We start from the raw sequence: 14,022 nt of genomic DNA, 5'->3' as shown, positions 1-14,022 counted from the left end.
GATTTGGTAAGCCAAAACCATATCCAATTATAATCAGATGCCGACATAGTTTTTTATTTTTTTACTGAATCCGAAAGATAACTGGATTTTATGGATATCCGATTTTTCGGTCTGGTGGTATTAGCCACATCCGATCTGAATCCGAACCATTTACATCCCTAGATCCAGCTGGGCTCTAATTTCGGGTTACAGAATATTGGATCCGACCCTCCTGAACAAGCCGGATCCATTGATAACTCTGACGCTCCGAGGACACTTTCGTCATTTCAGGACAGACGAGTTCCTAGAGAGGTGAAAGATTTAGTAGGTGTCCGCGTTTGGTAGCGCGCAATCTCGATTGCTCAAAGACGTCGTGGTCGCGCGAAATCTTGATCAGTTCTCGCGGGGGAACCCTCCCGATCCCGATCTGCACGCGGAGCGATGGATCGAAATGAGGTTCTTTGTTCTTAATCCCTTGATATTATGCCCTTTCTTTTCGAGATTTTCCGGTTTCTTGGTTTGCTGAATATCAGAGACTTTTCTTGCTGTTGAAGGAGTTTCGTGATAATTTTTTGTGATTCCCGTCGGTTAGTTTAAGATTTTCTTTGATTTTGTTAGTTCTTGTGATTTCTTAGTTGACAATGAATTGCTTGACGTGGTTGATGACTTTGCATCATGTAGATCGTCCTTGGATCTAATCTGCCGAATTTCGCGTTGGGATTCTTCTTTGGGAGATCTTTTTTTAGTTCGATTCTTGAAGGTCCTTTGTTTTCTTGATTGATTATTTGGGTTTTGAACCGTCTAGAACGGTATGGTTTTTCTTTTTCTGGGGTTGCCGGAATCAGGGTTATTAGTTGGTGGGTTCGAAACTAGAAGTCGAATTCGAGCCTCGATGAGCGCTCTCTAACTGTAGGTTTCTAGTGAAGGACTAGCTGGGAAGCTTGATTTCTGATTTTATTTGATGGTTCTTGTAAAATTTTTAGGATATACTTTTTTTGGGATATTAATGTTGTGACGATGTAAATGTTAGGTGTAAGAAGGAAGGTAGAGAGAATTGAAAGGAGAAACTGGGCTGTTTTGAAAGAGGTGGTCTTGATGAGGTGGAATAGTCCCATATTGCTTTTGCTTGAGTTTTCTGAGAGCTTTATAAGCAATTAGTGAACTCATACACTTGTTCCTGAGAACAAGGGAGTGGGATGACCACCACACGCACGCGCGCCCGCCCGCCGTGCCAGGCCTGGTTTGGGTTCGGGTAATTGGCCCTTTAGGGCCATATCCAATCAAGACAAGTATCTTTTTACCCAAAGTTTCTTTGGATTCGGTAACGGGTTATGGGAATGGATAACGGGTCACGACTCCTCGTATTCTGTGCCCGTTATGACGCTTCGGATTCCGTAACGGGTCTCGATCTTTCGAAGACCGTTAACGGATCACGTCTCCTCAGAATCAGTAATGGGTCCTTCCACGTTTCATAACCGTTCGTGGGTTATAAAAGCGTGGTGAGGGCTGGGGTTACGGAGAGGTTGAGACAGGCGATTTCTGGCCGAAGCTCTGCGATTTCCCATCTCTCTGTTACTCTCTCTCTCTCTCTCTCTCTCTCTCTCTTTCCTTAGTTATCCCGAAAGGGGTTGTTTTGCAACTTTGGTTCGAAGAGGCTGCTTTCGAAGGACGACCCGTCGGAGTGCACCGTTCGATTCGTCGTGGCTATTGTATCCTGGGGGAAGGACGCCGGACCTTGATTTGCACAGTATGTGGGGGCGAATCTTCTCTAAGGGGAGTACTTTCGTACGCCTTAGCCTGCTGCATAATCTAAACATGTGCATGTTGTTTTCTTTATGTTCTATGCTTCTGTTTGCTCTGATGCTATCGTCTGGATTTTGGTCTGATGCGGAAAATGCCATGCTTGCTCCCTGTTGCTGTTTCGGTCGTCTGTTAATCATGCTATTTACATTGCTGAATTTCTTTATTTATTTCGTGTTTTATATCATGATGACGATTGTGAAACTGTGTGATCCGAAAAATGATCCAACAGTCTTAGAGAAGATTCTAAGCATGTCGACTTCTTCCGCTTTTGTACCAAAAGTGGACATGTCCGGTATGCCGGAAAAGTTTGCCGGTCAGAACTTCAAGCGTTGGCAGCAACGCATGAAGATCTGGTTCACTACGATAGGGATGTTGAATGTTCTGGAAATCGACTGCCCTTCGGTGTCTGATACTAACCCTGACCTTTTTGCAGTCACTGCGGCTGTAGAGTGGAAAGAAAAGGACAGTATATGCTGTGGTTGCATACTGTTGGCTCTGTCCAACACATTGTTCGATGTGTACTGTTCTTCGTCTACCACTGCTAAGGGTTTATGGGACCAACTTGACAAGAAGTACAATACAGAAGACCAAGGTCTTGAAAAGTACTCTGTTGCCAAGTTTCTGAAATATCAGATGGTAGAAGGCAAGTCGGTCACTGAGCAGGCACACGAGTTTCTGCTACTGCTCCATAGTTTGGCTGAGGCTGAAATAAAACTTCCTGAGAAGTTTCAGGTTATGACCATCGTAGAGAAATTTCTTAAGTCTTGGGTAGACTTCGGTATGTCTCTCAAGCACCGTAGAGGGAAAATTTCTCTAGATGATCTTATGGTAGCCATTGCCATTGAAGAGGAGCATAGGAGCCAAAAATAGATCGTAATGCCAACTGAACCGCCTAAGGTGAACATGATGACCGGAGCTTTTAAGGGCAAAGGACAAAAATCGAAATCTGCAATGAAAAACCAGTTTAAACCTAAGGCCAAAATCCAGAAAAAGACAAAGAACAAACCGTGCTGGAACTGTGGACAGGTTGGGCACTGGGCTAAGGAATGTCCTTCCAAGAAGGCCAAAGCTCATGGGACCACAGACGGAACGCCTCAAGTCAACATGGTGACTGAGGTCGTTGGGACCAGTACTGGGTATGTTTCTGTTAACCCACAAATCTATCACGTTTATGAACCAACTGAGTGGCCAGTTGACACTGGGGCTAATGTGCACGTTTGTGCTGATAAGTCTGTCTTTGTCTCATACCAGACTGCTGCAGGCAGATCCGTGACTATGGGCAATTCAACGGCTGCAAAGGTGTTAGGGATTGGACGCGTGGATCTGAAGTTTCCTTCAGGACGAGTTCTATCTTTACACAGAGTGCACCATGTGCCTGTAGTTAGAAGGAACATTCTAAGTGGTTCATGTCTTGTTAGAGAGGGTTATGAATTTAACTTTAAATGTAATAAAGTTGTTATTTTACATTCTGGAAACTTTATTGGCAAGGGGTATTTAGATGATGGTTTATTTAAACTTCGTGTTGAACATGTTTGCAGTGATAAATTAGAAAATGATGTTTCTTTTGACTCATTGTCTAATGTTGCTTATAACATAGAATCATCTGACTTATGGCATAATAGATTAGGTCATGTGAATTTCAAGTCTGTGAAACGCATGATGAACTTGAAAATGATTCCTGAGCATTCCATTGATAAAACTAAAAAATGTGAAATTTGTGTGCAAGCAAAACAATGTAGGAAACCATTCCATACGATTGTTAGAGATTCTGAAATATTAGATCTGGTGCATACAGATATCTGTGAGTTTAATGGAGTGTTAACTAGAAATCATAAAAAGTATTTTATCACTTTTATAGATGATGGCACTAAATACTGTTATGTGTATCTGCTAAAATCAAAAGATGAAGCTTTTGATAAGTTTCTTAATTTTAAGAATGAAGCAGAAACACAAACTGGTAGAAAACTTAAGAGATTGAGGTCTGATAGAGGAGGAGAATATACCTCTAATAAACTCGATGAATATTGCAAATCTGTTGGAATAGTTCATGAGTTTACTGCTCCATATTCTCCTCAATCCAATGGGATTGCAGAAAGAAAGAATAGAAACCTAACTGACATGATAAATACTCTACTTGGGAGTTCTGGATTACCTACCTATATGTGGGGGGATGCTCTGAATACGGCTTGCCATATTCTGAATAGAGTACCTCAGAAGCATAAGGATAGTAGCCCTTTTGAACTCTGGAGAAATAGGAAAGCTAACTTAAAATACCTTAAAGTGTGGGGGTGCCTTGCTAAGGTACTTGTCCCAGAACACAATAGGAAGAAGCTGGGTCCTAAAACAGTAGATGCTGTTTTTTGGGGTTATGTAGAGAACAGTTATGCCTATAAGTTCTTAGTAATTAAGTCTGAGATATCTGGCATAGATGTTAACTCTATTGTAGAGCTTCGAGAAGCTACATTCTTTGATGATGTATTTCCCATAAAAGTTGGTGTACCTCAGAATCTTTCTTCTTTAGATATACCTTCAACTTCTGGTTCCATTCCCGAACATGTGGAAATGATGACAGATAGGGGGTAGAACCATCTTGTTCCCATCCTAGACCCGATGAGTCTGAGGAAGTGGTTGAACCTAGAAGGAGCAAGAGACCAAGGATTTGGGAAGTGACTTTATCACTTACCTTATCGAAGATGATCCTCCCACTTTCCGAGATGCAATGGCTTCACCTGAAGCAAAGCATTGGAAAGATGCCATCAAGAGTGAAATGGACTCCATTATCTCTAATTGTACTTGGGAACTGGTTGACCTCCCTCGTGGTAGTTTCACAATTGGGTGCAAGTGGATCTTTAAGAAGTTGAAACCAGATGGATCCATTGACAAGTACAAGGCGAGACTGGTTGCCAAGGGGTTCAAACAAAAGGAGGGAATAGATTACTTTGATACCTATTCTCCGGTTACCCGGATGACCACTATTAGGGTGCTTATTGTACTGGCTTCCATTTATGATCTCTCGGTCCATCAAATGGACGTGAAGACCGCTTTCTTGCATGGCGATATTGAAGAAGAGATCTATATGGATCAACCTGATGGTTATGTGGCTCCTGGTAATGAAGATAAAGTTTGTAGACTTGTTAAGTCATTATATGGACTTAAACAAGCCCCTAAACAATGACATGAAAAGTTTGATAATATTATTTTATCAATTGGCTTTGTTGTCAATGAATCTGATAAGTGTGTTTATTGTAAAGTTAAAAGTGATGGTTGTATTATTTTATGCCTGTATGTTGATGACATTCTATTATTTGGTTCCAATATGGGAATTGTAAATGAGACAAAGTCGTTTCTTAGTAGTAAGTTTGATATGAAGGATATGGGTGTTGCAAATGTGATCTTAGGCTTAAAGCTGACTCGTTCAGCTGAAGGGTTAACCATTTCACAATCTCACTTTGTTGAGAAAGTACTTGTGAAATTTGGCTATAACCAAGGGAGATCTGTAGCAACTCCATATGACCCTTCTATCCCTCTTCATAAGAATACGACTGGTGTTCCTGTGTCTCAATTGAGGTATTCCCAGATTATTGGAAGTTTGATGTATCTTGCAAATTGCACGAGACCGGATATTTCGTTCTCCGTGACAAAATTAAGTAGATACACAAGTTGTCCAAATCGCACTCATTGGAAGGCATTGGACAGGGTACTTAGATACCTGAAAGGAACCATTTCCTTGAGTTTGCATTACAAGAGATTCCCTGCAGTTCTTGAGGGATATAGTGATGCGAGCTGGATAGCCATGAACTCTGGCAGTTATGGCGTGACAGGGTATGTATTTACCTTGGGTGGCGGCACAGTCGCCTGGAGATCAGTAAAGCAGACCATCTTGTCTCGGTCTACTTTTGAGGCTGAACTCTGTGCTTTAGATGTCACTGGATTGGAAGCTGAATGGTTAAAGGGACTTCTTGAGGAACTTCTTTTAATGTGCAAGTCAATTCCTGCGATATCTGTGCATTGTGACAATATGGCCACTATTGCAAAGATTAAAAGCACAAAATATAACCAAAAGCAGAGGAGACACATCCAAGTCAGAATAAAATCTGTAAGGGAACTGTTGTCTCAGTTAGTGGTTGCTGTGGACTATGTTAGATCCAAAGAGAACACAGCTGATCCATTAACGAAAGAACTAGATAAGTCTTTAGTCCTAAAATCCAGAGAGGGGATGAGACTGAAACCCATCAGTAGTTCATCTACAGTAGCAACCCAACCTATCTGAGTGGAGATCCCACAAAGTAGGTTCAATGTGGTAATAACAAGTTGTAGGGTGAACTAGATAGCACCTTATTTATATGATACTATGTATCTGTGTCTGTTCCCCTGTTTACTCTGGAAAGGTGCTGTAGCTGCAAGTTAAGGAAGAGTTAAAACTCTGAATGGGTTCAAAGTCTTCAAGGCGAGATGTTAGCAGTGCATCTTTGGAGAAGCCCACCTATGTGAGTGTGACTGTATGACCGCAGTTTAAGGAATTGGGTTATTCCTGAAGTCACTCATGAAACAGGATTCGGGCGCATGGCCATTAACGCGTCGCCCCTAAAGATTACAACCAGAACCTTTATCATGTTGTTGCTGATGGACACTCCTACACCAAAGGTTCAAGTTCAAGACTTCAGTTCACTTCGTTCCTGTGGGGGTAAAGTTAGTCAACTAAGGTAGTGGTTCAAACCGGAAGGTACCATTGCTGAAAGCATGATATGTCCTGTTGCAGATTGTCTCATCTTGCATCTTGGTTTCCTCTCGGTTCGTTCTTTGAATTTGTGGGGGAATGTTAGGTGTAAGAAGGAAGGTAGAGAGAATTCAAAGGAGAAACTGGGCTGTTTTGAAAGAGGTGGTCTTGATGAGGTGAAATAGTCCCATATTGCTTTTGCTTGAGTTTTCTGAGAGCTTTATAAGCAATTAGTGAACTCATACACTTGTTCCTGAGAACAAGGGAGTGGGATGACCACCACACACGCGCGCGCCCGCCCGCCGTGTCGTGTCGTGTCGGGTTGTGCCGTGCCGAGCCGGGCCGGGCTCGGGTTCGGGTAATTGGCCCTTTAGGGCCATATCCAATCAAGACAAGTATCTTTTTACCCAAAGTTTCTTTGGATTCGGTAACGGGTTATGGGAATGGATAACGGGTCACGACTCCTCGTATTCTGTGCCCGTTATGACGCTTCGGATTCCGTAACGGGTCTCGATCTTTCGAAGACCGTTAACGGATCACGTCTCCTCAGAATCCGTAACGGGTCCTTCCACGTTTCATAACCGTTCGTGGGTTATAAAAGCGTGGTGAGGGCTGGGGTTACGAAGAGGTTGAGACAGGCGATTTCTGGCCGAAGCTCTGCGATTTCCCATCTCTCTGTTACTCTCTCTCTCTTTCCTTAGTTATCCCGAAAGGGGTTGTTCTGCAACTTTGGTTCGAAGAGGCTGCTTTCGAAGGACGACCCGCCGGAGTGCACCGTTCGGTTCGTCGTGGCTATTGTATCCTGGGGGAAGGACGCCGGACCCTGATTTGCACAGTATGTGGGGGCGAATCTTCTCTAAGGGGAGTACTTTCGTACGCCTTAGCCTGCTGCATAATCTAAACATGTGCATGTTGTTTTCTTTATGTTCTATGCTTCTGTTTGCTCTGATGCTATCGTCTGGATTATGGTCTGATGCGGAAAATGCCATGCTTGCTCCCTGTTGCTGTTTCGGTCGTCTGTTAATCATGCTATTTACACTGCTGAATTTCTTTATTTATTTCGTGTTTTATATCATGATGACGATTGTGAAACTGTGTGATCCAAAAAATGATCCAATAGTAAATTCGTTCCTGCGAGCTTTAATTATTGCGTAATTTTAATAATTCTGAAATTTATTTATTGTGCCTTAAAATTAATTCCATGATTTTTTTTGTCATTCTAAACCAATGTGTTGTTTCGTGAATCTGACATACTTGACATTTTATTTCCGTTGTTTTCTTTGTCTCTGAATCAGAGTGTTGCTTCATGAACATGGCATAGTTGGGATTTTATATCAGGGGTTTGTATTGGAGTTCAAAAATATTCATAATCATAGGTTTTCTGTCATTTGAAGGTTTGCAGTTTCTAGAAGGTATAGTACATGATATAGCGTGATACGGTCCCATGTAATATTTATCCTAGATTTATGGATAAGTAGGATGATTTTGTGTCATGGATCAAATCCTGATAGGCTTTATATTTATGGAATTGTTGCCACTTACGAGATCAATTCAAGAAAATGTGTCGTGGTGTATGTTGTTTGCTGATGATATTGTTTTGATTGATGAGTCTAGAGCTGGGGTTAATGCTAAGTTAGAATTATGGAGACAGACTTTGGAAGCAAGAGGTTTTACGTTGAGTAAGAGTAAGAGAGAATATATGGAATGTCGGTTTAGTAAACAACGAAGTAGTGATGAGAGTGTAGTGAAGCTTGGTGAGCAACAAATAGCGGTGGATGACTGTTTCAAATATTTGGGATCTATCATTCAAAAGAATGGAGAAATTGATGGTGATATAAATCATAGGATTAAGGTTGGGTGGATGAAATGGAAATGTGCAACTGAAGTGTTGTGCGATCGTAGAATGCCATTGCGGTTGAAGGGAAAGTTTTATAGGACGGCAATTAGACCCGCTTTACTATATGGTACGTAATGTTGGGCTGCCAAGAGACATCATTTGCAAAAAATGAGTGTAACTGAGATGCGTATGCTTCGATGGATGTGTGGAAATACACTAAAAGATAAGATTCGGAACGAGGAAATACGTAAGAAGGTAGGCGTTGCATCCATTGAAAATAAGATGAGTGAGAATCGTTTACGATGGTTTGGGCATATTCGGCGAAGGCCTAATGATGCTGCGGTTAGAAGGATGGAAAAATGGGAAAATCTATTAGCTAAAAGAGGTCGGGGTAGGCCTAAGAAGACTTGGATGGAAATGATAAGAAATGATATGAATGCTTTGAACCTCACCGAGGACATGACATTGGATAGAAATGATTGGAGGAGAAGGATTCATGTGGAGGACCCAAAATGATTTTCTTTTTGGTTCATATCGCCGACCCCAATTGTTTGGGATGAAGGCGTTGTTGTTGTTGTTGTTGTTGTTGTTGCCACTAAACCCTGAAAGACTTGAGATCATGAAATGCTCCTAATCTATCAATGAAGATGCAACTACCTAGACGCTTTGTCCAAAATAGCTTAAATTCTGCATTTATTCTATTGGTTCTTCATGGTTGGATTGGGCATTTAACCAAACCTTTGAAAGCTGGACTTCTCAAAACTCTTGAAAGGTCCAGTCTTCCAAACCAAGCTGTTTGAACCATTCCAACAGATTTATCTCAAGTCTGCTGTTTTTGTTTTTCAAAATATTCGGACCTATATGTCCAATGCTCTGCACTATTATGCCACTGAAAGGAATTATAAAATATGATAGCAGTTGTAGAATGCACTCACTGACAATCTTCATAAGTTGATATTGTGATGATTTTGTGCAACAAAGGTGCAGACGTTTTGTAGATACATTTATGCATCTATACTTAGCTATGTCTTTGCACTTATTTCCTAATTTGTCGATGCTAATCCTACACTTTTCAATCAGAAAAGAAATGATGCATTCCCACTAGAGACACCACTTTGAGTACTCATTCTCATCATTACCTTGTATAAATATGTTTGCAATTTCATGATCACATAGCATTTGTTAAACTATAGAAAATTAAATTTGCTGCTCAAACTTGAATTGTTTCTGGAATTGTTCCTTTTGTTTTGTTACTAAGCTTTTATCTTCAATTTTTGTTTTACTAGTTTGATATACAATTGTGATGGTCCTGGTATTAATCTTTCAAATAAAACAGCCAATTGGGTCTTCAGAAAGTTGATTCAAACTGCAAAATGACAATTCCAGAGTGTTGCTTTTATATGCATAACATGATTAAACAAGTGTCTGATGCACCCAAATTGATAGGAGAAATATTTTTCTGCATGAGTTTTTGAGAAGTCTCTTTATTCTGTAATGTTGTTCCAAAGCAGTGGCATGCTTTCAAAGAAACCCCTCTGTGAACTTACAGATCTGTAAGGCAATGGAATTATGACAAGAAAATGATTGATTGAATGGTTTAAGAGAATGGAGTTGTGGCAATAAAATGAATTATTGAATGGTTTTAATTTCTTATGTGCCTCGGACCACATTACTTTTGCTGAGTTTGTTAGTGTCATGCACTATGATCACTTCTTTCTTGAATGGATACAAATTTAGCAGCATCTCAGTGAAGTGGCTGATTTTGTCTGCAGCTTACAGGAGAAAATTATGCAAATCCAAAGACATGTTTCTTTCATGTTTTGTTTAAGGTATGTACTCATTTTTCTTTAGTTATTTATAGTGAAGACATTTGCGTTGTCTTTATGCTTTTGATGATGATTCTCTTTGTTTTTTTTCTTCTTTTGATGTATCGCAGGCTGCGGCACTGGCTTTCTACATTCTATCAGCACTATTTGTAAGCAGCTTTGTCATCATATTTGTCATTACAGTGCTTCTATCTGCACTTGATTTCTGGGTGGTTAAGAATGTCAGTGGACGAATATTGGTCGGGCTGCGATGGTGGAATGAAATAAATGATCTAGGGGAAAGTGTTTGGAAATTTGAAAGCCTTGATCAAGAGGTTTGCATTGTTTATCATGCCTTAATATAGTTATGCACTTTCTTCATTAATTCATTATAAGCCATTTGAAGGTGCTTCGACGCTTCGTCCATTAATCCTTCATAAATCATTATTGGCACTAACCTTGTTTAGTTTATTTTTTCCTTCTCATTTTTTTTTCTTTATCTGTAGTCTTTGGCACGGATGAATAAGAAGGATTCATGGCTCTTCTGGTGGACTTTGTACCTTACTGTGAGTTCTCCACTATCTTTAGATGTAGTGAAGGCCTAAAATGAAAATTATGCTTATCATTTAGCAAGTTTAAGTCCCTGTGTTTTCCTTCTGCTATCTATATTGGATACAGAAGTATGTAAGTCATGAAAAGGTTTGATTTTCTACTTGAATAAATACTGCTGAACTATTATGGAGAAATAACAGTATGAGCTTAATTATTTTGGCTGCTTCTACATCTTCGGATATCTATAACCAGCCTTTTTTTTAACTCATTAAGTATTTGTTCTTTTTCTTTTTCACGCTCACACCTTCAAAATAGGAAATAAATCAATAATCATAGGCTTGATGCCACAATCAATCTTTGGCACAAAAAGAATTATTTGCTTCCTTATCATTTTGTGTCTGTGACTGTGTGCATGCGTGTAGTTGCAGCAGCAATATATAGGTGGCACAGTTTAGTCCATAGTGTTGGTCATCGTGGCACTACTGGTGGTATATCAGAATAGCTTTGCCTTGATATCTTTGATGGCTCCTTTGGTTCTTGTGGACACATCAACACTGTTGCTTAGCTTTGTTTGATTTGATTTTCCAGACAGTGATGCCTTTTATTCAAAACTCATTTCTTACTTTTGTTTTTCTTTCACGATAGCTCATTCACCATTTAGCATGTTATGGTTTTCATTGTGCAGGCTGCTGCTTGGATCTTCCTTGGAATATTTTCAGTGATAAGGTTCCAAGCTGATTATGTTCTTGCTATAGGAGTTTGTTTGAGTCTAAGCCTTGCAAATATTATTGGGTTTACTAAATGTAACAAAGGTAAGAATCATTTATTAAGCTTTTGTAATCAATAGGGTCCATCTGGTTGCTAATTTAGAGTGTTTTTTTGTGTCTTACATACTGTTATCATTTTTTAATTTTTATTTTTTTGCTTATTAAAGATTATTTTTTGGTACTATAACAAAAGCTTATGCCATCTGTTTCATTTTTAACTGGTAACCTTGTTAAGCTTGTGCGTGTGTATATACATGTGTAAGTTTTGCATTCTAGAAGAAGAGGCTAACTTAAAATAAAGCAGGCACACTACCACGAATTTAAGATTAAATTTTTTTGAATAAAAAATTAATGATACAGCGAATTTGATAAAATATGCAAATTCTGCTTTTTATTTTGTTTTGTCAGTGTGTTTCAATTTGGGCTGTCAACGGGTCAAGTTTGTATCGGGTACCCGATCCGACCCCGAATTCCGGAGTATGGCCATAAACAGTTCCAACCTGAATAATATTTGGGTCGACCCAAGCAATATGCAGGCCGGGTTTGGGATACAAATTTTGCTTGGTATCCAACCTGAATAATATTCTGGTCGTGGGCTGGGTTTGGGATACAATTTTTGTTTGGTACCCAACCCATCCTGGCGTTTTTGCCAGATACCCAACCCAACCCGATTGTTTTATATGTATTTTAAGTAAAAGTGAACTGAAATGATACTGAATCTGGGTTTGGGGTTTCATGTTCACGACCCGAGCCCCAAGGGATTTGGTGCAGTGGGATGGGGTCTAGGTCGCTAGGCAAGCAGTCTAGGTTCAAATCCCATGGGGTCACCCCTTGTGCAAGCCGAAGCGTGGCAATTCCCTGGGGGCAAGGGGTAAGCCCACAGAGTTTTATGCTTTCAGGACAGTGATTGTAAGTACGGCAGGCAGTGGCAGCGCGGCTAAGTCTCTGATCTTGAGGGTGGTTTCTCCGTGTAAATATCAAAAAAATTGTTCACTACCTGAGCAATATGGATTTCATGTTCACGACCTGAGCAATATGTGGGCCAGGTACCCGACCGGTTGACAGCCCTAGTTTCAACCATGCTTAGCCTGTAAACCATGTAATGTGGTACTCCAAAATGCCCAGCATCCCATGCCAATGCTGGTACTTTAGGGTGCTGGTGCTGGTGCTGGTGCTGGTGCTGGGTGCTTCCGTATATGCTTCATATTGTAAAATATTATTTTCGACAGTGAACATATTGTAAAATATTATATGTTATATTTTTTCAATTTTGAGTGAAGTTCTCTCTCTCTCTCTCTCTCCATTCACACACAAGGATATATATGTATGTATGTAAAATGTGGTACCCTTTCACCTGTCTTTTGAGAAACACTTGTCATAACAGCCATACAGCCCGTACGATGTGACATAGCCTTAAAAATGGATAATATCTCCTTGAAATCTAATTTGATGACGAAACTTATGCTTAAACGCCATATAGGGACATTAAATGCTTATGCTAGAACTCAAAAAAAGAAGCTTTTGCTGGTTCTTCCCACTATTAGATAGCTTCCGCACCTTAATTTATAGTTCATGCTCCTTATTTTAAAACTGTTGTCGTTGGGATCAATATCCATTTAAGAAGTGTTAGCTTCACCTGAGAATGCCTTGTCTTAGGTTCTCTCTTGTTGCACTTTAGCAGCCAATTGGAGCTAGAAAGGGAATATGGATAGATACATAGATTTTTAACGTGGCCATCCTCCAAGGTGAAGGATGTGAATTTCAAAACAGAAGTTCAATCTTGTATCTTTCAACTACATTGAGAGTTAATATTTATGCATATATTGGTCAGAAAGCACTATTTGTTGGATGCTTGTTCTGATATGCTATTACACCTCTGTGATTTCCATCTCAGATAGGATATGTTTACCTAGTTTAAAGTCCTTTTGGTCTTGATTTGGGTAATCTTTTCATCATTAAGTTTCTTTATGCTCATGGGTGCATTATGACCTTGTCTTTCGTTCGAGTTCGTGTGTGTGTAGTTCTATATATTTAGTAATATGTGCATGCTGTTCTGCGTTGAGAATCTTGAGATCTTTCGGCTGGATAACTAGTCAGGATGTGCTTGGACAGCGGCAGTGCATCTATATCGGATATATTCTGTTTGACCACGATTTTATCTATTTGGTTTTTTGCTTACTAGGATGATGTAGTTGCTTCATTTGATGATTTTCATTTTTGTTTTCACCAGATGCTAAGAAACAATTCCAGGCATTTGCATCTCAAACAATTGCTTCTCGTGTGTCTTCAACAATACAATCAGCATTCAGTGTGGTCTAGTTTCATCAGCAAACTGCAAGAGTGTCTGGTGATGTTGAAGGTTGTTGGGCTTTTCCGGCTTGCTCGGTCTTTCATCATTTCTCTGCGGCACCCTGCGTGTTTTTGCATGTAACAGTAACAAGGATATAATTGATTTTTTTTAGTGTAAGATTCTGATCTCCGCCAATGACTCTACTGTTCTTTATACTAAACTATGAAATTTGTATTTATGCAATATAGAAATATCTTTTGGAATTTCTAAAA

The 14,022-nt window shown here is 39.9% G+C and overlaps 1 protein-coding gene across 1 annotated transcript; it reads left to right on the top strand.

Moving 5' to 3' along the window:
• The first annotated feature begins 299 nt into the window (after nucleotides 1-299).
• Nucleotides 300-14,022, top strand: LOC149820617 (Golgi apparatus membrane protein-like protein ECHIDNA). Its single transcript, XM_089982526.1, has 6 exons — nucleotides 300-435; nucleotides 10,109-10,165; nucleotides 10,273-10,476; nucleotides 10,648-10,707; nucleotides 11,379-11,505; nucleotides 13,691-14,022. The coding sequence occupies exons 1-6, from the start codon at nucleotides 421-423 to the stop codon at nucleotides 13,777-13,779; spliced, it is 552 nt and encodes a 183-aa protein (XP_089838652.1). The 5' UTR covers nucleotides 300-420; the 3' UTR covers nucleotides 13,780-14,022.

The sequence above is a fragment of the Nuphar pumila genome, chromosome 12 (genome assembly GCF_984573655.1).
Source record: "Nuphar pumila chromosome 12, dmNupPumi1.hap1.1, whole genome shotgun sequence".
In the NCBI taxonomy this organism is placed as follows: domain Eukaryota; kingdom Viridiplantae; phylum Streptophyta; class Magnoliopsida; order Nymphaeales; family Nymphaeaceae; genus Nuphar; species Nuphar pumila.
The sequence above is the reverse complement of the archived record's forward strand: the minus strand, read 5'-3'. Positions and strand labels throughout refer to the sequence as shown.

Bases quoted from the DNA above. Each gene is read 5' to 3' on its own strand.
- LOC149820617 (XM_089982526.1), top strand. The intron at 10,477-10,647 runs GTTTGCATTGTT...CTTTATCTGTAG, and splicing joins TTGAAAGCCTTGATCAAGAG to TCTTTGGCACGGATGAATAA. The intron at 11,506-13,690 runs GTAAGAATCATT...TGTTTTCACCAG, and splicing joins GTTTACTAAATGTAACAAAG to ATGCTAAGAAACAATTCCAG.